Genomic DNA, 25,271 nt, shown 5'->3' with positions numbered 1-25,271 from the left:
TAATGTTAGTTATGATTTATAAATTCTCTCTCACATATAGACATGTATAATCAGGGTCCAAAATTAACACTCGCCAGCAGTGTTGGGGGTAACGCACGTTACTTAACCAAATATTTTTTTTCCCAAAACAACTGAAAAACTCTCTCATCCCCATTTTTCTCCAGAAATAGGTGCTAAATGAAAATAAATGTGCCTGCTTTAGTTCAGTCCAGTTGGACTTGTTTATTTGTAGGCAAAATATCAGAATGTGGGTATTGCCTCACAACATATTTTGCATTACAATGCAAAAGTAACTTAATGAATTGCTTTCGATAAATGGTGATTAGTTATCTAGGATGCCTAGTTATTTTGCAGTTTATTTACAAAACACATACACTACTTCAAAAGTTTGGGGTCAGCACAATTTTTAAAAAAGAAATTCATACTTTTATTCAGCAAAGACAGTAAATTGATAAAAAAAAATTAACAGTAAAGACATTTATAATGTAACAAAAGACGACTGGAGTAATGGCTGCTGAAAATTTAGCTTTGCCATCACAGGAATAAATTACAATTTATATTAAAATTTAATTTAATTTATATTTAAATTATATTAAAATAGAACACTGTACTTTTAAACTGTAATAATATATGCAGAATGCAACACTTGAGTAGTGTATGTAGTGCATTTCTCGCAGTAAAACAACAAAATAAAAATATATTAAGAACAAAATCTCGATGTGTCTTAATGTTTGCAGTTTAACAGCTAAATATTTCAATGTTGATATTGTCTCATTTAGATATACACTATATTGCCAAAAGTTTTGGGATACCTGCCTTTACGTGCACATGAACTTTAATGACATCCTATTCTTAATCCGTAGGGTTTAATATGGAGTTGGCCCACCCTTTGCAGCTATAATAGCTTCAACTCTTCTGGGAAGGCTTTCCACAAGGTTTAAGAGTGTGTTTATGGGAATTTTTGACCATTCTTCTATGACTGCATTTGTGAGATCAGGCACTGATGTTGGCGAGAAGGGTTGGCTAACAGTCTCCATTCTAATTTATCCCAAAGGTGTTCTATGGGGTTGAGGTCAGGACTCTGTGCAGGCCAGTCAAGTTCCCCCACACCAAACTTGCTCATCCATGTCTTTATGGACCTTGCTTTGTGCACTGGTGCGCAGTCATGTTGGAACAGGAAGGGGCCATCCCCAAACTGTTCCCACAAAGTTGGGAGCATGAAATTGTCCAAAATGTCTTGGTATGCTGAAGCATTAAGAGTTCCTTTCACTGGAACTAAGGGGCCAAGTCCAACCCCTGAAAAACAACCCCACACCATAATCCCCCCTCCACCAAACTTTACACATGCAGTCAGGCAAGTACCGTTCTCCTGGCAACCGCCAAACCCAGACTTGTCCATCGGATTGCCAGACAGAGAAGCGTGATTCGTCACTCCAGAGAACACGTCTCCACTGCTCTAGGGTCCAGTGTCGGCATGCTTTACACCACTGCATCCGACGCTTTACATTGCACTTGGTGATGTAAGGCTTAGGTGCAGCTGCTCGGCCATGGAAACCCATTCCATGAAGCTCTCTACACACTGTTCTTGAGCTAATCTGAAGGCCACACGAAGTTTGGAGGTCTGTAGCTATTGACTCTGCAGAAAGTTGGCGACTTCTGCGCACTGTGCGCCTCAGCATGCACTGACCCCGCTCTGTGATTTTACGTGGCCTACCACTTCATGGCTGAGTTGCTGTTATTCCCAACTGCTTCTACTTTGTTATGATACCACTAACAGTTGACCGTGGAATATTTAGTAGTGAGGAAATTTCACGAATGGACTTATTGCACAGGTGGCAACCTATCACGGTACCACGACTGAATTCACTGAGCTCCTGAGAGCGACCCATTCTTTCACAAATGTTTGTAGAAGCAGTCTGCATGCCTAGGTGTTTTATACACATTTTATACACCTGTGGCCATGGAAGTGATTGTAACACCTGAATTCAATGATTTGGAGGGATGTCCCAATACTTTTGGCAATATAGAGTATATTATTATTAAGATTAATGTCAAATACAGCTTTATGGCCATTATGAAATTTAAAAAACAACTGAAAATATATTATTCAAAATCAAATTTAAACCTGGAAATAAAAAGAAACTTTTAGGATTTTGAAAAACATAAAACAAAGAAACATTCTAATGTACAATGAATAAGAAACATAAAAAAATCTGCACTCTTTCTAAGTCACTAATCAAATAAGTACATTTGTGAAAGTGATCATGTGAATTCCTGTGTAAAAAAAACAAACAAAAAAAAAAAACCATTAAATTTTCTAAATTAATGTGGCAAAGTTATTTTTGTTATTCTTCAGCCTGATCGTTGCTGTTCTGCTCTACATGTGTGAGCGTGTGGTGTCCTGATGGGGTGTTTGACCTGGTCTGTAGTTAACTATTGTGTTCTCTGGGGTGTTCCTCTGTGGTGGAGGTGGAGGGGATCCTCACATGTCTCCTAAAGATCCTGTCCAGCAGGCTACGCCGAGGAGGCTCGGGAGGCTGGTTCCAATCCAGGTCAGGGGGCCGTGTCCCCTGAGGCCCGAATACATTAAGGTCGCTGAAGCACTCTGTCTCGATCATCTGCAGCAGAGAAAAAGAATAAAAAAAAAAAAAGAAAGGACAGAAAACAGACAAAATAGCAAGAGACAGACAGACAGACAGACAGATACAGATAAACAAAAAGAGAGAAATGATGATGAGAAGGTCAAATAATCCTTATTTCTTAACATCTTTACAGAATGGATAATTACAGTTCTGGATGCTGGTTAGTCAATCAGAACTGCTCCAACATTATCTATTTTCATATTTTCATTATCATTTTTATTTAATCTGGCTTATAATCTATGAGTTAAATCTGTCTTTCTATGTGTTTTTTTTTTACTCGTGGCTTTGTCTTTGTCTGAATTTTATCTAATGGTTATTCATTTTTTTGTACAGCACACGGGTCAACGGCATTTGTTTTTAATTGTGACCCTGGACCACAAAACCAGTCATAAGGGTCAATTTTTTGAAACAGATTTATACATCATCTGAAAGCTGAATAAATAAGCTTTCCATTGATAGGACAATATTTGGCTGAGATACAACTATTTGAAAATCTGGAATCTGAGGGTGCAAAAAAATAAAAATATTGAGAAAATCGCCTTTAAATTTGTCCAAATGAAGTCCTTAGCAGTGCATATCCACTCACAAAAATACATTTTTTATATATTTACGGTAGGAAATTTACAAAATATCTTCATGGAACATGATCTTTACTTAATACCCTAATGGTTTTTGGCATAAAAGAAAAATGGACAATTTTGACACATACAATGTATTGTTGGCTATTGCTATAAATATACCCGTGCGACTTATGACTGTTTTTTTTTTTGTTTTTTGGTCCAGGGTCACAATTGTGCTATATAAATTGAATTGAATGCAGCCTTCCAGTCATGCTAATATACACTATTAACAGTTATAAACATTATTAACACCTGTACAACTAAGGGTCAGCAACGTTTTAAATTTTTTCTTGTTCATTACTGTGCCAAATGGAATGTTAAAGATGATGCCAGGTTGAATGATTCATTATCGTGTTATCGGAAAAAAATGTTGCCATATGGCATAACATTGGCAGCAGGGAGATTTTAGCACAGCTTCATACCTCATTTTGCCATGGGATGGAGACACTGCCAGTGGCAAACTTGGAGTAGAAATCATTGTCTGTTTGGTCCAGGTTGACACCCTTAACGGTGGAGAACTGCTCAATGTCCAGAACATCTTTACAGTAGACCGCCCTGGGCTATGAAATTAGCAAAGAAGGGAAACAAAAATGAAAAAAAAAAAAACCAGAGTAATAAGGAAATTCAATCCTATTCAATCTTTACTGGTTTTTAAATGTAAATGTAAGAATAACTTATATATTGTTGGTAATATTTCAAGATGAACACTTGATTGGTTTACTTGATTATCGATTCATCTTTTTTTTTTTTTTTTTTTTAAATCATGTTAAAATGTGAGCATCAAATATGATACATCAGGATTTTGAGGAAGGTTTATTTGAACATCTCTCAATCATCATTGTATTGCATTGCATCATATGTTTTGCCCTCAACAACTACAGAGTTTTGATCATAAAACAAGCATTTGAATACCATCTGACTAAGACATATTACTGAGCGATATAGAGTGACAACTGATATTTGTATGTATTTTATACAAATAGTCTGCTATACTCTTTTAAAGATCTCACTGATTTACATCACAAGCTATTAGAGTTTCATCTTACATTTTGGCCATATAAATATGAGCAACTGCACTAAATTGCATTTTTGATCAGTCTGAGCTTCTTAATAAAACGGAGGTGTTTTTACCTCCTCAAGTACTGTATGAGCTCCATTTCCTGCTATATTATATGAGCCATAAAAGCCTGATGTATCAAATACGATTTTTTTGTCTCAAGGTTCAATAAACTGTTCCATTAAAAAAATGATATTTTTCGGACTTATTATTTAATTTGTCAGGCTTTACAGTGTTAACATCAACTAGATGAACAGGAACTCACATCAGGCACAAAGGAAGGTTCCAGAATGCCGGCCTCTAGCCTCTTGAAGTTGATGTTCTTGAAGAATGGGTGGGCTTTGACTCCAGCAGCTCCATCCGCCTGGCAGCCGAGCCTCTGCTTGGGATCTTTGGCTAACAGCTGTGGGACAAGAAGCGGAGAGCAGCCAGCCAGACATTAGGAACACAGGTTTGTACATTTTTTAAGAGTGGAATGTAAGAGGCGAAGCTGGTCAATGGTTTCAAAACACTAGGAAAAAGAGCTTGTGTGCCAAATGAAGACATTTAAATGGGGCAAACATCCTAAAACTAGGGTCAGCAATCACAAACCAGACATCACAAAACCGCACACAGGAACGTGTTAGGCTGGGAACTTTTGTGAGCTCAAATGTAGAGGCCATTTGTATGGTGCAAGATAGATTTTCAAATTAAAGTCAGTTAAAAGGATGGTTCACCTGAGAATTGTCATCATTCACTTATCCTCATGTCATTCTCAAATCCATTTCAATTCAATTCACATTTGTTTGTATAGCGCTTCTCACAATACATATTGTTTCAAAGCAGCTTTACAGAAAATGCAGGTGTCTACATTACAATTTAGAGTAATCTGTCATCAGAGGTTAGAGTGTCCAAGTAATTTTCATATTTCAGAAATGTACAGTTCTAAGATAATACAAATCATGCAGTTAGCCTACATGTATTAATTTTAGGCAGAAACAACAAGCTCATTAAAGTAATTATTACAAGTTGTGAACATAATTATTACAATATATAGAAAATTTGACTTTCATTCTTCCATGGAACACAAAATAGGAATGCCGCATTTTCCATACCAGATTCAGCATACTGTGAATAACAAGTAATCTATATGATTTGCTAACTATTTTAAAGTCATTTAAATAGGTTTTGCATGAAGACCAACAGTTGGCCTTCTGCTGAAACACAAATCAAATGTGGGCTTTACCTTCTTAAAAAACTTTAATTGGGTCATAGTCAGTTAACTCAAAAGATTTCAAGCTTTTTTTTTTTTTTTTGCCAAGGACCCCCAAATATAATGACCCCCTTTTGAGGGATCCCCTTCTTAAATTTAAAAGCAGTTACACTACCGTTCAAAATTTTAGGGTCTGTAAGGCTTGTTTTTTTTAAATGTCTTCGTAACTATGCATAATTTACTGTTATTACTATAGTAAGTACATATAGTAACGAGTGCTGTCAAACGATTTATCGCGATTAATCACATCCAAAATAAAAGTTTGTTTACATATGTGTTTAAGAAATATTTGCATGTATATACTGTATATATATTTATATAATTTACATTTACGTAGATGCATGTATTTATATACACAATTACACACAGTACACACATTATGTAAACACAAACTTTTATTTTGATTGTGATTAATCACGATTAATCGTTTGACACCACTAGACGTATAACTAAGTCACTTTAAATTAAAGTGTTACCATCATTTTAACATGTCTTTACTGTCACTTTACAATGAAATTAACGCTTCCTTGCTGAATAAAAGAATTAATTTCCTTAAAAAACAACTTTTGAATTGTAGCGTACGTTCATGTAAAAAACAACTAAAAATATTTATACTATGCAAGTAAAATTTCAAATGTGATAATGTAAAAATATTGTTAGAAAAATTAAGTAGGCTTTTATATTATAGTAAAAATATTGTTAGAAAAATTAAGTAGGCTTTTATATTATAATTGTACAAAAGCAAATCGTTAAGATATTCTCTGGACACAAGTCTTATAAAGCAAAATAAAATTGTACTTTTATCAAATTTGGTGAATGTAAAATTTTTTTTTACAAATATTTCATTATTATCTTATGGTGTAACGGGGACTGCCCTGATTAAATTTAAAGTATTATTAAAGGTAAACTGAATTAAATTGTTTGGGCGCCAGACATGTCAAAACTTGTCAAGAAAAAAAAACAAATATATATATAAAATCAATTTCAGTTTCCCGGTAAACAGCTCATAAACCACCGATACACAAAATGAATGTACCTGCTAACTTTCAAATCCCTAAAAACAGGTTTTTGTGAAATCTGGTTTAAAGTAACGTGAGGCTGAGTAAATGACATATTTTTCACTTTTGGATGAACTGTCCCATTAAGATTAATAGAAAGACAGTCGCATGACAACTCTAATAAAAGACAGCTGAGGTTCTTTACAGTACATTTAGAGTATTAAACAATCCTGAATTGAGCTGGTCTCAGAGAGCTCATTATCAGCTTCTTTCCCAGGCGGAAACATGCACTAGCAGCCAGAAAAATGAGCCAAACATACAGAATGGACTCAATTTGACCAGTTTTGTGCGCTCAATCAATGGATTCTTAATCAGCTTCTATGGCGTGTTTGACTAAAGAGATAATGTAACTTTGGATACAAGCTCTTAGTTGTACTCTACTGTGTCATCTTGGATTCTGACCAGCACAGAAACTTCATTCTTTTATGTTTATGCGTATGCGTGTGTGTGTGGTCTCACCATCCTGCAGATGGCTTTGGTGTCTTCTGAAAACTTGTCGCTGTACTCCTCTTCCTCCTCCTGCACCCGCTTCTCCACTTCTTCCCTCTTCACTCGCTCTTTGCGAGCACGGAAAGGCGATCGGCCAGCGGTCATCTCATAGATCAGACAGCCCAACCCCCACCAGTCCGGACTCATGCTATACCGCTCGTTATTGATCACCTCTGGAGCTGTCCATCGATACAGTTTGAGTTCATCAATCAATAAACATTTCAAATGTTTCATATTGTCATGAATAGATATCTAGTAGGACTGAGTGGTGCAGCTAAAAACAGATCTTGATATTTTTAAGCCTTTTGATTATATTTGGTATATACACTAGTGTTCAAAATTCAAGATTTTTTTCATGTTCATGCAAAAGTCTCTTATGCTCACCCGAGGCTGAATTTATTTAATCAAAACCACAGTAAAAACAGTAATATTGTGAAACTGTATTACAATATAAAAGAATTGTTTACTATATTAATATATTTTAAAATGTAATAACTTATTTCTGTAATGACAAAGCTGAATGTCCAGCAACATTACTCCAGTCTTTATTGCCACATGATCCTTCAGAAATCATTCTAATATGCTGTTTGGTGTTCAAGAAATATTTCTTATTATTAGCAATGCTGAAAACACTTGCTGCTTAATGTTTTAGTGGAAACCATGATCATTTTTTCCCCAGGATTTTTTGATGAATAGAAAGTGCAAAAGAGCATTTATTTATAAACAGCATTTATTTGAAATAGAAATCTTTTGTAACATTATAAACGTCTTTACTGTCACTTTTGATCAATATAATGAATCCTTGCCATTAAAAAGTATGAATTTCTTTCGACTTTCGAATGGTACTGTAAATCAATACATTTAACACTTGTTTATTTGATTGCAAAAATACATTATAAAATGTATATATTATGTATATATTATGATTCATTTATAAATTAGACATGCAGTTTTGCTTCAATTTTAAATCGCCAGCAAAATCATAAATATTTTACACAAGCTCTAATATTTCATACATTTATAAATCAATACAGCTAAAGATCATTACCCATGTAGCCCACAGTCCCCACTCGACCACGGATCTGTTCTCCATCAGGCACTTTAATGGCCAGCCCCAGGTCTGAGATCCGGATATGACCTGTAAGGATAGAGAGGGAATGGTAGCAAACAAACCAGAAAAAATTAAAATGTAAAATGATTTATTGTTGCATTTCACAATTTATTAAACTTTAATTGACTTTTATTTAAATAAACATGTTACACATGCTACACATTTTTTTGTATGCATCATCTTTTTTATTTTCTGTCTTTTATAATGAAGTCATGTTAAGTTAGAGCTTTTGTGTGAATTAATAAAAAACAAGCTTTGGCATCAGATGGAAGCCAGTACCTATGAAAGCTTGTTTCTGCCACAGAATAAAATAATTTAAAAGATAATTTATCTCACAATTCTGACTTTTTTTTCCTCACAATTGCGAGATATAAACTCACAATTGCGAATTGTGAAGACAGAATTGCGGGATATAAACTCGCAATTGTGACTTTTTTCCTCTGAATTGTGATATAAACTCACAATTCTGAGATAAGAAGTCAGAATTGCGAGATATAAACTCGCAATTGCGAGTTATCAAGTCCAATTTTGAGGAAAAATAGAGGTTATATCTCGCAATTATGACTTCATGACACGCAACTGCAAGTTTATATCATGCAATTCTGAGAAAAAAAATGTCAGAATTGTGAGATAAAAAGTCGCAATTACCTTTTTATTTTTTTATTCAGTGGCGGAAACAAGTTTCTATAAGTATCAGCCAGTAACGCGAAGAAAAAGTGGGATTGGTACATCCCTAGACCAAATCCAATTTAATGTAATGCCATATTTAACTCAATGAATAAATGAAAAATTGATTTGACTTACCATTATCATCTAAAAGTATATTCTCTGGTTTTAAATCCCTAGAGTGAAAGAAAGCAACATAAAAATGGCTCAACCATAAAATTTCATTATTAATGAGGATGGGTGCATTTGAGGATAGTCACACATTGGATACTGCCCACCTGTAGACGATAGACTCTCTGTGCAGGTGTTCTAGACCGCAGCAGATCTCGGCGCCATAGAACTGCACACGCTCCTTCTCAAAGCCCGGGGTTCCCATGTTATAGATGTGAAACTTCAGATCACCACCGTTCATTATGGTCAGCACCAGACACAGGGCATCTTTGGTCTCATATGCGTACGCTAAACTAACCTGAGAATCAGAGATAAGTGGATGCCGATACTCAAAAATACATTCTTCACCCTTTTATATGTATACAAGCTGTTAGCAAGCCTTTATTGGACAAAGAATTGGACAGAGACAGGAAGGTACTGAGGAATATGCATTTGAGCTTTTATTGCATGGCCACTTGTGACTGGATCGCCCAAGATGGATGTTTATAACAGGTGTAAACATGATCAGAGTAAAAGAGATGAAAGATAACAGTAGATAAATTAATGATTCCACTTACCACAAACCTGCTGTTGACCTTCTCCAGAATCTGTTTCTCGTTTAGAGCCATGGCCTCCCCCTTTCTCTTTTTTATCCTTTTCTTCTCAAGCTTTTTACAAGCATACATTTTACCTGTGGCTCTCACCTGGCACGCACACACCTAGGCAGGGATGGACATATATTATCACCACATATACACACACATGGGAATATGTGAATAAATGCCTAAATTCTATGTTCATCATCATAAAGCGATCAAGTCAGAAAATTTGGACTAAACCGTATTAGATTAGTTTTGCAACTTTTTAAAGCGTCAAAGTGGTAGCTACATAGCTGTCAATGGAGGAACAGAAATCGTTCAGATTTCATTAAAATTATCTTCATTTGTGTTCTGAAGATAATTGAAAGTCTTATGGGTTTGGAACGACATGAGGGTGAGTAATTAATGACAGAATTTTAATTTGATGGTGAACTAACCCTTTAAGGTTTGGTCACAAGGTTTGGCAGGCAAAAAAAAATTGTGAGCTGTCCATTGTCAATAGCGTAGCACAGCTCACATCACTTTTAAAGCTTTCTGTTAGTCAAAGCGGTGAATTCGCATGACCAACTTGAAAACGAGCGAAAACTGCAAAGGTAATTTAATCACCTTCATGAGAAACTTCTGCTCGAACAGATTCCTTTTGAAATGACTGGATTTTGCTTGTGAAATTTGTAGAACACTGTTAAATGTTACCACGCCTTTACAAGATAGCATCTTAACTGAAACGAAACATCAAAAAAAAAAAAAAAAAGGTTGCTCTGCAAGATTTTGAGGGTGAAAAAGTTTTGCTCGTGCTTAAGGTGATTGTGCAAATCCGTTGTGTTCATCAGCAGAAAGCTGCTTGGTTTGAAAGTGACTTCACACATTGCTACACTATAGACAATAGACAATTTTTTAGGGATGCACTGATATGAAAATTTTGGTCAATACGATAACCGATAATTCTTTATATTTGAAAGCCGATAACCGATATATTGGCAGATAAATCTAAATGCAAATTTTTATATAATTTTTGAGAGCCTGCTTTCAGAAACACAAGTCTCACCATTAAAAGCCATGTCTCAAGCACACAATTATAATGTTCTCATTATAATTTTATGTAGCCTATATGACAGACTTGTGCTGTCCATGTCGCACTTAACTGTATTTTCCTTTTTGAAGTGATTTCAATCATATTTCAAGCAATTCAAAACCATCATTGCAATCAGTGTGCATCTGAAGTGTCTCACCTGAAGGAAATAATCCATTATTTATCGGCTTTAATATATCGGCCAAATTTTCTTATTGGGCTGATAACGATAACATTAAAAATTAACATATACCGATACCGATATTGTGGCTGATATATCGTGCTTCCCTACCATTTTTTTTTTTTGTAAAATGTCACTAATTTGACTGCACCTCTTCATAAGCAGCAACTCACAAATAACACTTTTTATGTGAGTTAGACAGGTGAATTGACTCAAAACTGATTCCAAAAGAGTTTGCTGTTAGCATATTGCTAAGGCAAGTGGAATACAATAATATAATCATTAAATATTCTTTTGGTCTTATCTGTCATCTTTCACAAAGCTTTTTGCAATGCATTCTGGGACTCCCTTTTGGCCAAAAAAAAAAAAAAAAAAAACCATCTCAAAAAGGCAGGATGAGGTTGCTGCCTAAATTTCGAAACAGACTTTGTGTCAGGAGCACATTTGTGATGTCTAAAAATGCTGTCTAGGTAGGTAGCTAGCTAGCTAGCTAGGTTTTGATAGAGAGCAAATGAGGAAATATTCAGTACACGCACAGTGTACAGGTCATGACTTTTCACAATACCCTCACCTCTCCAAAGCCTCCTTTCCCCAGAACTCTATACTGCCGAAATGTGTCTTTTGTGATGGGCTGCCTGGAAATGAAACCACAAAATCTGATATCAAACCATCACAGACAGGAAACTGACATTTTAACATTCAGATCCATTAATAAAACTAGGTGGAGCACAAGCTACATTACAAGTTATACACAACATTACAATTATAAAGCATAGTCAATAAGAAACACATTTTCCACCTCATCTGTGAAACAAAGCCTTCATAGAATTGTGTTTGCAGAAAAAGTGGGAAGGAAATTTTTCATAACTTTTTTATGGGCCACTTAAATGTAAAGTTGTTCAGTTTATATCTAGCATAGACTTGGACGCTGCAAAGTAACTTGAACGTTTCATGACCCAAACATGACTGTTTGCTTTCATGTGTTGAGCTGTTAACAATTACACTAACAAATAATTTAAACGGATTAGCGTCCGCACTGCCATAACAGCTGAATATGATTTAGCCAAATGAAACAAAAGCAGGACGTCTGGTTTAAGCAGAGCAAAGAACTTCCTCCAGCAAACTAAAAGAATGAAATACACGACATTTAAGTAGACTAAAAAGGTAACAGACAGAGAAAAAGGAGATAAAGTGTGTAACCAACCTTTCCAGCATTTTCCATTGGAGGAAGCGGTCGAAGTACATGCTGTTCTGATAGTCAGAGAATGGAGCACCACTTAAGTAGTCATGAAGAGCTCTGTGAGATTTAAAACAGCATGGAGAATGTTAGACCATAAGCAGCACGGCTAGTGCAGTTGACCACAGACAAAATATGCAACGGTTCCAAAAGTAATGTTTACTTCTTTAGGGACAAAAATGTGTTAAATGATCAATATCCCAAAAAAACTACACAACCCTTAATTCTGCATACTGTCTTTCCTATATAGTATGCAATATTAGGTTTATGTTGAAAATAGTACAGTATGTGAAAGGTGCCCAGACTGCATATAATTTCCAGTGGATTTTTAAAAGTATTTTGGGCTAGTTTTGCCCCAAATTATTGTTGCAGCCTGTCCCAATTATGGCAATGCTTACTACATACCCTGCAGGGTCAGTAAGATTTTTTCCCCAAAGAAATTAATAGTTTTATTGATCAAGAACACATATAAATTTATCAAAAGTTTCAGTAAAGACATTTACAATGTTACAAAATATTTCTATTTCAAATAAATGCTGTTCTTTTAAAAATCTTTGAAAAATCTTGAAAAAAATCCTGATAATAATAAGAAATGTTTCTGAATGATGATGTCTGAATGTGACACTGAAGACAGGAGTAAATTCATCTTTGCCATCTCACAGGGGCGGTTCTAGGCCATTTTAGGTGGGCTTTAGCCCCCCTATCTGTCGTCTCAGCACCCCTTAAACTATAATTTGAATGATCCGACTAGTGCTGCTTCCTCAAGAAAGTTTATCATTTTCACATGTTTTTAAGTCTTGTCAGTTTAAACCATCATGTAATTTTAAGCCATTCAATAAAAAGACGCTGTGAAAGAAGTGTGAGTGAATGCTGTGAGTGTGCAGGTGTGTGCGCAGCGTACCAAGTTATCTTTCACGTCTTCTTGAGCAAATACATGCAAAATTATGCCAAAATGCCCGTTTTGACAAGTATCCACATAAACACAGTCTAAACTGAACATAAACAGTTATGTCGTGAGTCATTATAACAGATCCGTGCATTAGGTGTTAAAGTGACAGTCATACAGTATACCTTCTGTTTCAATAATTTTAATCAAACACCAAAAGAAAAAGAGATAGTCACTCACTGCTCTTAACTAAATAACTTCTGTAGCTTTTATAGTATCTGTGTATATTTACTTTATACAGTAATACAATTTTCACAAGTGTTTAATTTGTATCTTTTTCTGTTGTATTTATTTGTGCTATTGCTTGTAATTTGAGAATTGTGAAATTTAAATGGGATCTAAAATGTTGGTATCCTTTACGGTCAAAAAAAACGAAAGCAATAACTTTATTTATTTATTTATTTATTTAGGTAAGGCCAGTGAATGTTATGGCAGAGGGAAATAAATTTCTAATCTAAAAAAAAATAAAAATATATTAATATAGTGGTGCCGATTTAAAGAGGCACCATTTAGGCGATGGTCTCTTGCTACAGATTCTCACTGAGGGCTAAGCTCCCCTGACGATCAAATCCTAGAACCGCCCCTGCCATCTCATGAATAAATTACATTTTAAAATATATTAAAGTAGAAAACATTTATTTTAAAATTGTAATAGTATTTCATAATATTTCATTTTTTGTTGTATTCTTGTTTAAATAAATTCAGCCTTGGTGAGCATAGAAACATCTCAATGGTAGTGTACTTCCCATCACTAGCGAAGAACATATCTTCAGCACATACTGCAAGTATACAAACTAATATTAAGCCATAGTAAAATCTTTACTTTTAAAAAAAAATTAAAAAGTATTTATATAATATATAAACTTTTATATTATAAATAACATTTTAATACAAATCTAAAAACACCACAAGATATCTGTAACAAGAACGGTTGGAGCCAAGGTTAAAGTATTTGAATTTGCTTAGTTTAAGAGCAACAGAGGTCCAGGTGTTTACAAGCATATTTGCATTTGTCTTACTTGCGACAGTCACTGAAGATCTCCTTGCAGGGACTCAGTTCTAGATTTTCTCTGCAACTTTCAGCAAGACCTTCAGCAACATCCACACACTCAGAGGACTGTCAGAGAAACAACATGCTCTGATTACTGATGCCCACTGGGACATTCAAGGTCCAAAATTAACACACACAGTAAACCAAATCGCACCTGCTTGGTGAGAAATTTCTTGATGATCTCATCTCCTCGACTCTTCCTCTTCTCATCTGGTGTCACCTCGTAGTCCTCCTAAATTACCAGATACAAACAAATTACTCACGACAAGTTATAACTGAACATTGAGACAAACAAGCCATAACATAATCCAAAATATAAATGACACCTTATGACATAATGCACTTAATTTAGAAGTTATTGAAATAGTAGGCAGGCTCAGAAGCCAGTCTGATGTATTTTGCACATAAAAATTGCAAATTGCAGTTTCTGGGAGTCAGGGAGAACAAGCTTTTTTAATGAGTCATCCACTGAGAAACAAAATTGGATTTACAAGTTCCCAGCCCTTCTTGAGTTCCCAAGTTTTTAAGGTTCATACCATTAAGATCAAACTGAATTATTCACACATCACTCTGAGTTATTTCAGATTTATCTGCCCATCATGACACTTCAATTCAAAAGGAGATATTTTGAAAAATCAGCATCTTTTTTTTTTTTTTAAGTCAATGTTTAATGAAAGTCCAATGTTTTTGACCCCACTGACTTTCATATTATGGACAAAAACAACTGAAACATTCTTCAATATATCTTCTTTTGTGCTTCACAGGAGAAAGAAAGTCATAGAGGTTTGAAATGATATGAGGGTGAGTAAATGATGACAGAACTGTAATTTTTGGGTGATCTATCCCTTTAATTCGGCAATAATAAATTAAAATATAAATTTAATTGGCAATCAGTTTGTTATTGTTAACTAAAACTTAAAAAAAAAAAAAGTATTATAATTTGTTTTCGTTAATTCATATAAAGCTACAATAAAATATACATTTTAGAAGAAATACTTCAATTAATACTACGGGGCTGTTGAATGCTCGAAACTGATTGGTTGATCAACGTTCTAAGGTGTGCAATTATTTTCAGAGAAACGCACGGCTAAAGTAGTTCTAGGCAGGTCTTAACAGTTCCATATCACTTCGTTAAATGATTTCAGTTATTTCAAAAGGTCCTTACAGCCTATAACAGCAAAAGAAACAAAACCCACAACGACACCGACCAAATAAATAAATATAGTAAACTATAGGATGAAAACGACAAATTAGTGTCATGGTTTTTGCCACAAAATACGTTTTATTGTATCCTGAAAGCACATACTCTCTCACGCACACTCTCTCTCTCTCTCTCCCTCTCTCTCTTTCAAACGTACTGTATAACGTTAGTACGGACACACACTCGCACAGAAACTTTTTGTCAGCGCTGCTCTGATGAATTAACTTTTCACACCAGTCTATTATTATGGTATAATCTATTTCAGAACCCAAAGCATGTATAAACAACTATGGTATGTCAAATTATAATGTCAGCGAGACAATCTCTTCCTGTCTAAGTAGATTTTTTATGGTTATTAAAAGCTGCAACGTGGACCAGACTTTATGTATTAGTCAAAGATCTAGTCACACGACACTAATGTGGACCAGACTTTGTGCCGATACTCAAAAATCTTGAGACTAATGAAATTGAGACAGACAGAGAGTATTAAGTAAACTCATATCACTTATTCAACACTGAAAAAAAGAAACTACATCCAATGACTTCATTACTGATGCTATCCATTTCTATATGCTGAATGAGGAAGAGGCATCATGTAATTGAGTCTGCGAGTGATTACACAATGAATGAGCTCTACAGTCTGGCACGTCCTTTCCCTAAGGGCCGAAAATGTGCCTGTGTGTCTGTGTTGGGGGGTAATACTTGATGACACTCTCATCAACACTCTCTCCAGCCCTCGTGCTCTATGGATCCCATTACGCAAGACTCTCCATGACCACCTGCCCCCCTCTCAGTTCCATCCAGAATGATGTAAACACATACACACAAGATCTTGCGCCCACACCGAAGCATATGTACCCACAAATATGTTTTTGCACAAATCACGTGTCCGCACCCGCGTCACACGGCTCTGCTGTAGAGTACGAAAGGCACATACACATATGCTTCACGGCCGCACACACATGCTTCATGAAGCCCGCCGTGTGTGACTTCAGGTTGCTTGGTAACCAGCCAGTCAACACGGCAGGATTCCATAAGGTCCTGGAGCGCCACAGCACGGCCCAGCAGCGTCACTAAATACACTGAACGTCATTACATAGTAGGGGACTGTGTGTGTGTGTGTGTGTGTGTGTGTGTGTGTGTGTGTGTGTGTGTGTGTGTGTGTGTGTGTGTGTGTGTGTGTGTGTCTCGACACATACAGAATGATTTCCATTCCCCTTAACACATTTGGCAGCTCATCCACTGGAAGATTGCCACGAGTAGTGATGGAGAAAAAAGAATGTTACATGGAATGTTCAGAGTTCAATAGAAGTCACGTTCTATTGAAATAATTTCAACTAGCTCCTATGTGAAAGGGATAGTTCACCCACAAATGAAAAATTTGTCATACTCATTGTGGAAGCTCAAACATGCTTGTGTGACATGTAAGATTAAACCTCATTGGTTCTCGTGTGTCAAGCAAGTTTGAGCTGCCATTGACCATATTTGATGAGCTCCATGTATGTGTGTTGATCAATGTTTATATGCGAATAAAAGACTAAATTAAAGGATTAGTTCACTTTAAAATAAAAAATTACCCAAGCTTTACTCACCCTCAACCATCCTAGGTGTATATGACTTTCTTCTTTCTGATGAACTCAATCGGAGTTATATTAATAAATATCCTGATGCATCCTATCTTTATGATGGCAGTGAACAGGAAACAATAAGTATGAAGCTAAAGAAAGTGCGTCCATCGATCATAAATGTACTCCGCACGGCTCCGGGGGTTAATAAAGGCCTTCTGAAGCGAAGAGATGCATTTCTGTAAGAAAAATATCCATATTTAACAAGTTATAAAGTAAAATATCTAGTTTCCGCCAGACCGCCTTCCGTATTCAACTCATTTTTCGTAATTTGAATACAGAAAGCATAGGGCGTAGAGTAAGCATTTTAAACTGCAAGAGTTTTACACTTTCTTCAAAAGGTTAAATACGGAAGGCGGTCTGGCTAGATATTTTCTTTATAACAAGTTAAATATAGATATTTTTCTTACACAAATGCATCTCTTCACTTCAGAAGGCCTTTATCAACCCCCCGGACGTGGGGAGTATGTTTATAATGGATGGATGCACTTTCTTGAGCTGCATACTCGTTGGTCCCATTCAAGTCAAGTCAAGTCACCTTTATTTATATAGCGCTTTTTACAATGTAGATTGTGTCAAAGCAGCTTTACATTGATAACTGGTACATTATTTGGCTGCACAGCAGCTCTTAAAAGAATAGTGTCAATGCAGGCAGATCAAAGCACTGTTGAATATCAAATGTCAAGTCAAATGTCAAGTGTCATTAACTGCCATTATAAAGCTTGGATGCATCAGGATATTTATTAATATAACTCTGATTGTGTTCATCAGAAAGAAGAAAGTCATATACACCTAGGATGACTTGAGGGTGAGTAAAGCTCACGGTTGTCTAAAAATTTTTTTTAAATCCTCCTAAATTGTCTAATTGTTTAAATCGTCTGTTTTGAGGTGATACAACTACTCCAGTCGGCTGAACCTCTGGTTGTTAGTTACTATAGTAAGTACTGCGGGTGGAATTTCAATTTACATGCAAACAGTGCTTTACAGTTAAGTCGCATCACTTTCTGCCATTCTTGTGAGTATCTTGCAAAAATGACCGGGTGTATTAACTTTATCAGCATAAATTTGTTCTTACCCTCATATGTTGGTATGTTGATGAATCTGGATTATTTTAAACGAGGGAGTGTGTGTCGACAGTTAGTAAGTAACAAGGACAAGTTGTTTACCATTCTCAACCAGCTGAAACACAATACTTAAAACACACACACTACCCCAGATCGGCTGCATTTTGATGCAGAAATGATCTCAGATCAAGCTATGATGTGCATACAAAAGATCAAAAGTTTGGGGTCTGTAAGATTTTTATTTAAAAAAACAAACAAACAAAAAAAAACTTATTTTAGCAAGGAGACAATAAATTGAAATTAAAGACAATAATCCTGAAAAAAAAAAAAAAAAAGATCACTGCACAAAAACATTAAGCAGTACAACTGTTTTCAACATTGCTAATAATAAGAAATGTTTCTTGAGCACCAAATCAGCATATTGAAATGATTTCTGAAGGATCATGTGACACTGAAGACTGGAGTAAAGGTTAAACCTTCACAGGAATAAATGACATTTTAAAATATATTAAAATAGAAAACAGTTATTTTGAATTGTAATAATTTTCCCACAATATTACTGTTTTTATTTTATTTTTGATCAAATAAATCCAGCCTTGGTGAGCATCAGAGACTTGTTTAACAAATTTATTTTTTTTAACTGACCAAACCTTTAAACGGTAGTGTAATTTTTGTTTATATTATTATTAATAATAATAATTGTATAATTCAATAATAATAATAATAATAATAATAATAATAATAATATACACAATGCTGCATATAAAAACCTCACAAAAACTCACTGGATTATAACAATATTTGCAAATGTATTTTAGAAAATTAAAATTGATGTTTCCTAAAAACACTAAAACAAGGACAAGGTTATAAATGTTATTCTTATAATCATGCACAAATTACTACTTCTGCATGAAAATATTTACACAAAGGGTTTACACATAAATAAGCAACTACGCACAGTTAGTGAATGTACAATGTTTAGATCTTCTGGCTATACTTGTAAAACAATGTGTATTGTCATGTTTATTCCCTGGCTCCACGTACTTCCATTGTAAGCACTTTATTGGAACAGTAATTTTTGCTGGGTACGTGCCAATGTTATTTTTTGGCGTGTTATTGTACCACAAATGCTGTTGATTGAAGTTAATCTGAACTGAACCCAGAAAACATCTTTTTCTACTTTAGATTTTATACCGTTGTTAGATGATAGTGACATTAGGAAAGGAGACACAGATTAAATTCTGCTTTCTCTGCCATCTTTTGAATGGGAAATGATGGAATTTGCAGGGGAATTTGCTATGCCTGCATGTTAAAGGTCACCGCATGGAAAAAAGCAGCAAATATAAACACTAGCAATCTCTCTCACACACACACATTGGGTTTTCATGTTTATGGGCGACTTTTCACAGACATAATGATATTTATACCGTACATTCTATCCCCTAACCCTAACCCTACCCATCACAGAAAACTTTCTGCATTTTACATTTTCAAAAAAAAAACACCACTTTAGCTTATAAAAAAACACCACAGTATTATTTATAAGCTGTTTTCCTCATGGGGACCAAAAAATGTTCCCACAAGGACAAAGATTTCGGATCTATCCGTGTGGGGACATTTTGTCCCCATAACGTAGGGTTTACCAGGACCACACACACAGACACACACACACACACACACACACACACACACACACACACACACATATATAAAGAGAGAGAGACAGATAGGGAGAGAGAGATCCAATCATAATAGTGGTTTGAGAACAGACCTACGTCAGTGGCTCTGAATGGTACAGTAGAGCTACCAGGCCAAAACAAATGGCGGGCTGCCTCTGACACAGAGGAACTGGGCCAATCTGATGTGTGTGATAACATCAGAGTATTCCGCCTCCACTGAGATGGAAAAACAAAACCCAGACCAAAAAGGTCAGCAGCATACACATTTCATTTGTCTTTGTGTACACATAAACCTAAATAATGTGCGAGGAGGTTTCTCGCAATAAAGTTCTTGCACTTCTTTCCTTCTGTCACACACACAGAGATCTCACACAGAGCAGACACAGACAGTGCCGTCTAACTCCCCACAACAATTGAGATCCCGCTACTTTCTGACGTCAGAGCAGGCCTCAAAAAACCCCCCGGGCTCTTTCCTTATGGTGGCTCGCACAAACACGCACATGCACACTTGCTGCCGGCAGAACATATGCGTACATACATCAAGCACATTCAAGTATTTTCAGTTCAATGCATCTCTGTGTTTACATTCAATTTGTAATTCAAATCTGAATCCAGAACTGATTTTGATGTATGTCAGACCATGAAGGGCATTTTTTCTTCTTCTTGACTACAGAATACAGTTTAATTGGGTGAATCTCACAAAGCCAAGAGTATGCAGAGTATTTCACCCTATAAATCAAAACAAATATTGGAAAACATATTTTGCATAAAAAAGTTTGGGGTCAGCAAGATTTTTGTGACAGTAAAGATATTTATCACGTTAAAAAAATATTTCTATTACAAATAAATTCTGTTATTTAAACTTAATACAAGCATAAGAGACTTCTTTCAAAAACATTAAAAAAAACAGACCCCAAACTTTTAAGTGATAGTGTTTATTTTATTTTTTTGGCACTATAGTAATAAGAATTGTGGGGTCCTATTTTATTTCTAATGACTCTTAATTAAGTTTTATTTACTTCAGGCAAAATATTATTTTCTTGACTTGATTTTAGGGTGAAGCACAACACTGAATCTCCAAATTAATGTAGAAACAACATTAAGATGGTTAAATATTTGTTTAATGGCATCTTTTACTAAGTACTATGAATGAAGGGCAGTATCGCCGATACCAATATTGCTACTGATGCCTTTAACAAGCTCATTGCTTCTACCTAAATGAATACATGATGTTAGCTAACTGCATGATTTGTATTATCTTAGAACTGTGCATTTCTGACATATGGACATTCATTTGATAACAGATTACTCTAAATTGTAATGTAGAAACATGCATTTTCTGTAAAGCAATTTTGAAACAACATATTGTGAAAAGCGCTATACAAATAAAAGTGAAATGAAAATTAAATGAAATGCAGGAAAGGAGACCAGAGGCCTTTTTAATGGATGTCAATGGAAGAGAGGCTTTACTATGCTGAATAAGCTGCTTTTGTGGGAAAAACAGCTTATCATTTAATGAATCAACAGCCTAACGACTAATCTTTAACATGTTTGCCATTAAACATTAGTTTTGGATTGATCTATTTTTAGAGTTTACACAGAAAAAATGCTGTTTTATAAGATAAGTCACAGACAATTTTGCAACATGTAGGATTCCGTTGACGGCACTTCCCATTCATTTCTATGGTATCTGCAAACAGTGACTGACTGTTGCACAACTTTAAAAGAAATTTAATGACGTGAAGGCTGTAATGTGTATGGTTATCAAGGCACACGTAATCCTAGTTGGTCATTACGCCAATAGTAGAGCCACGGACCCTCAAAGGTCCAATGGTAGCGCCACGGACCCTCATATCTTCCAATAATAAGACCATCTCTGGTAACCCAGGGACGATTGTATGATGCTTTTATGTTTATGACATTTTTTTTTTCATTTGACTTTCAGACATTCACATGCGTCTCTGTAACATATCAACAAAGCTTCCGCTATTCAAGTACACAGCACCACAGCACAAAGACTTTTTGTTAAAATGAAGAGGCAAAAGTTCCAAGACCCCATAAACAAGATGAACACCTTTTCCATGTCCTAAAAAAACACAAATATGCTGCCCCATGTTTTATGATGGTGACTTCCTGTCATGGGTTCAGGTTCCTGGGGTTCAGACTGTTTGGGGTCTATAGGGGTGTTGGAGAGACCAGACAATGGCCTCATTCAGTGACCACATGCCGGTACTGATATTTTGGGCTTTATTCCATGATAGCCAAGCTAGTTATGTGGGAGGCATGTTGTCCAGGCCAGTGGAACATTGGTGGAGGGGTTAACAAGAATCCTGAGAGAGTTTAAGCGGGCAAGAGATTTTGAGAGAAGATGAACTGCTAGAAAGAACCAGCAATTAGTGACTAAAAGTTGTTTTGATGACCTTAAATTCAATTTTTTTTAGAACATAAAGCAGGTGCATTGATCGTTGGAGACGTGTATGTGTGCCCTGACATACCATGGCGTCCAGAAGTTGGATGCATCGCTGCATCTCTGGTCGGGTCTCACAGTAGAGGCGGAACAGAAGTCTCCCGATGGGCTGCTTCTCACACAGGCTGAAGTAGTCCCGCTCTGAGAAACAAAACAATAGGAAAACTTCTCAAAAATGTGCTATCATGATACAGTGATTGATGGTGACTTTGATATATACTGTGTAAAAAAAGATGTAAATGGGAAAGTATACACTTTCATAGGAAGTTCTGTCATTTACTCACCCTCATGTTGTTTCAAAACTGTATTACTGTCTTCTTTGGTAGATAAAAGATGACATTTTGTCCATACAATGAGAGCCAGCAGGGCTAAATATTGTTTTAAATGCCACTGACTTTTATTGCATGGACAAAAACAGTTCTTCAAAATATTATATGCAGAAGAAAGAAAGTCATACAGGTTTGGAACAACCTGAGGGTGAGTAAATTGTGACGTTATTTTCATTTTTGGGTGAACTGTCCCTTTAAGTATGTATTAAGACAATGAGCAAGTATTGGAACGTAATAACATGTCATAAAATCACATATGGATAATGCAGTCCCCTTTTTCTAGCATGTGTTAGCATCTAGCTAAATTAACTACTTCAAAATGTAACATTACTTAACTTTATACATTTATAATTTTGATCTATAATATACACAACAATTTAAAAGTTTGTGGTCAGTTAGATTTTTGTTTTTTTGAAACAAATTAATACTTTTATTTAACAAGTATACATTAAACTGTTGCTGGGGCAAATTGAGTCTTGAATTGATTGTTACCGTTAAACAATTGAAAATGTAAGTCAATGTAAGTGAATGAAAGTCACTCCTTCTCATCTGTAGCTCAAGAAATTGTGCGCAATATTACATCAAAACATGCAAGGTTGCATATTTGCAAATCCACTTGGACAAGTATGACATCCGGGCACTTTCGACTACTTTTTGACGTACTACTACTGTAATTTGGGAAGCACCAATCCTCATCTAAAATACTACTTCTCAGATAGTAAGCAAATTGGGATTCAGACAATGACAAAACTCAGAGATGACTAAACAATGCTGAACAGCAAAATGACGTCACAGTTTGGCCAGGATACCACCACAGCTGACAAGGAGCCTAAAAATAACAGGAAGTTCATGAACAAGACAAGTTGAGTGTGGACACTTTACCGATGGTTTTGCTCAATTCTGTGCACTGACTGATATGAGGAAAACGAAGAATCTCCCTCCATTTTTTACTTCTTCCTTTCCGTTTTCCTCCTCCACCTAGATACGGAAAAAAGACAAAAGTAGCCATTAAAAAAAAACAAAAAAAAAAACAAAACATCAGTGTAAACAAGTAAAAACAACATTTAAATTCTTAACCATATAAAGCCTGCTGTATCATATTTGATATGCAAGTTTCTAAATTATCAACATGATCAAAACTTTGCTGAAAAACCTTTTGTACACAATCTTCTTCATGCCTTCTGCCCTCTAACTGACAGATCATGCTTTTTTTTTAATCAGGTAAAAAGCCTTTTAGTATAATTGTAAAAACGTCCCCCTTCAAGTCGTGGTTCACATGTCTTTTTGCAAAGAAATCTTTACTTATTTTTATAAAGTTTCTAAATGTAAGAACAACTTTTACTGTTATTAATATTTCAGGATGAACATTTACTAGACAGAAGCAACTTAGGTTTACTTGTTTATTCATATATACATTTTGACATGACTTTTCTAAAAAAAAAAAAAAAAAGTATCAAATATGATTCATCAAGACTTTGAGGAAGGTTTATTTGAACACCAGTCATCATTGTATTGCATTGCATTATATGTTTTGCCCACACTATTAAAACTACAGAGCTTTCATCATAAAACTAAACATTTAAATATAATTTTAATAAGACATGTACAGTAAATATCAGTTGTCACTAATATCTCCCAATTACGTCTTATTAAAATGATATTTAAACATTTAGTTAGTTATATAAATGTTTAGTTTTATGATCAAAGCTCTCTTAGGTTTACTTGTTTATTCATATATACATTTTAACTTGACTTTTCTAAAAAACAAAACATTATGTATCAAATATTATTACATCAGCTGAGAGACCAGATGATGATATGTTTTATATGACCTGTAATTGGGAGATATCTGTGACAATTCATTTTATGTAAATAGTCTGCTATAATGCTATCAGACAGCTATTACAAGCTATCAGAACTTTAGCACACTTTTTGGCCATAAACAGTATAAATAACATCTGCACCAATTTGCATATCTCCTATATCATATACTCATACTATATGAGCCATTAAAGCCTGATGTGTCAAATATAATACTCAACACAGTTTCAATAAACAGTTCCATTAAAAAAAAAAAAAAAAAAATCAGACTACTATTTCATATATCAGGCTGTACAGGGCTAATAACTGTGCATGGGAAAAGAAAAATAATATTAACCAATAACAAAATATCACACACTTTTCAAATTCCAATTCCTTATGAATAAAATACCGTTTACAGGACAATAGTAGAATTCCAGTTGAATATACATCACATTATACAATGCGTTGCAAATGCCGTTTCATGCTGTCTTTAAATGCCAGGATACTTTATGTGACCGCTAATTAGCTTTGAACCTCATGAAATCTCCTTGTGACTTTGAACATGTGCAGTGTAATAAAACATGTCAGCATCTGGTCTCTCAGCCTGAGAGTAAGTAAGCTCTAGTTAAAACGAGTGTGTCATTTCTGACGTCAACACAGGTCAAAAATATGCATTCCCTCCCAAGAGAAAAGAGGAGCTTTTACAACAAACTATGTCACGCTCTGCAATAACTGTTTGCCTTTTGAATCATTCTAACTTATAGAGGCCAATAAAACAGAGCAGCTTCTGCTACAGTTAGATACAGTTAGTACAAAAGTGCTCTTTATCACTTCTTTTCACTCGGGATTTGAATTCAAGGAGAATACGCTGTATGGTGCTCCCACTCCAGAATGGGAACATGGAGCATTTAGCCATTGACCATTCCCAGCACTGTGAATAATGCTGAATGTTTCCTAACACAAACAACCAGGGTA

General features: G+C 35.3%; 1 protein-coding gene across 3 annotated transcripts in view; it reads right to left on the bottom strand.

Annotated features, from left to right (window-relative positions):
* grk5l (G protein-coupled receptor kinase 5 like) overlaps positions 1 to 25,271 on the bottom strand; it is a 60,823-nt gene that overhangs the window by 2,502 nt on the left and 33,050 nt on the right. For 2 of the 3 annotated variants that reach the window (XM_051901952.1, XM_051901951.1), the window contains exons 2-15: positions 23,376 to 23,471; positions 22,193 to 22,305; positions 14,283 to 14,360; positions 14,097 to 14,194; positions 12,099 to 12,191; positions 11,466 to 11,529; positions 9,624 to 9,764; positions 9,174 to 9,364; positions 9,034 to 9,071; positions 8,167 to 8,256; positions 7,089 to 7,297; positions 4,585 to 4,722; positions 3,685 to 3,822; positions 2,487 to 2,618 (exon numbers count right to left, since the gene is read on the bottom strand). In XM_051901952.1, the coding sequence (XP_051757912.1) occupies positions 2,487 to 2,618; positions 3,685 to 3,822; positions 4,585 to 4,722; positions 7,089 to 7,297; positions 8,167 to 8,256; positions 9,034 to 9,071; positions 9,174 to 9,364; positions 9,624 to 9,764; positions 11,466 to 11,529; positions 12,099 to 12,191; positions 14,097 to 14,194; positions 14,283 to 14,360; positions 22,193 to 22,305; positions 23,376 to 23,471 (1,619 nt within the window). Of the gene's footprint in view, positions 1 to 2,418; positions 2,619 to 3,684; positions 3,823 to 4,584; positions 4,723 to 7,088; positions 7,298 to 8,166; positions 8,257 to 9,033; positions 9,072 to 9,173; positions 9,365 to 9,623; positions 9,765 to 11,465; positions 11,530 to 12,098; positions 12,192 to 14,096; positions 14,195 to 14,282; positions 14,361 to 22,192; positions 22,306 to 23,375; positions 23,472 to 25,271 lie in introns of all 3 variants that reach the window. The other variant, XM_051901954.1, reaches the window with a different exon arrangement.

The sequence above is a fragment of the Ctenopharyngodon idella genome, chromosome 8 (assembly GCF_019924925.1).
Source record: "Ctenopharyngodon idella isolate HZGC_01 chromosome 8, HZGC01, whole genome shotgun sequence".
NCBI lineage: Eukaryota > Metazoa > Chordata > Actinopteri > Cypriniformes > Xenocyprididae > Ctenopharyngodon > Ctenopharyngodon idella.
The sequence above is the reverse complement of the archived record's forward strand: the minus strand, read 5'-3'. Positions and strand labels throughout refer to the sequence as shown.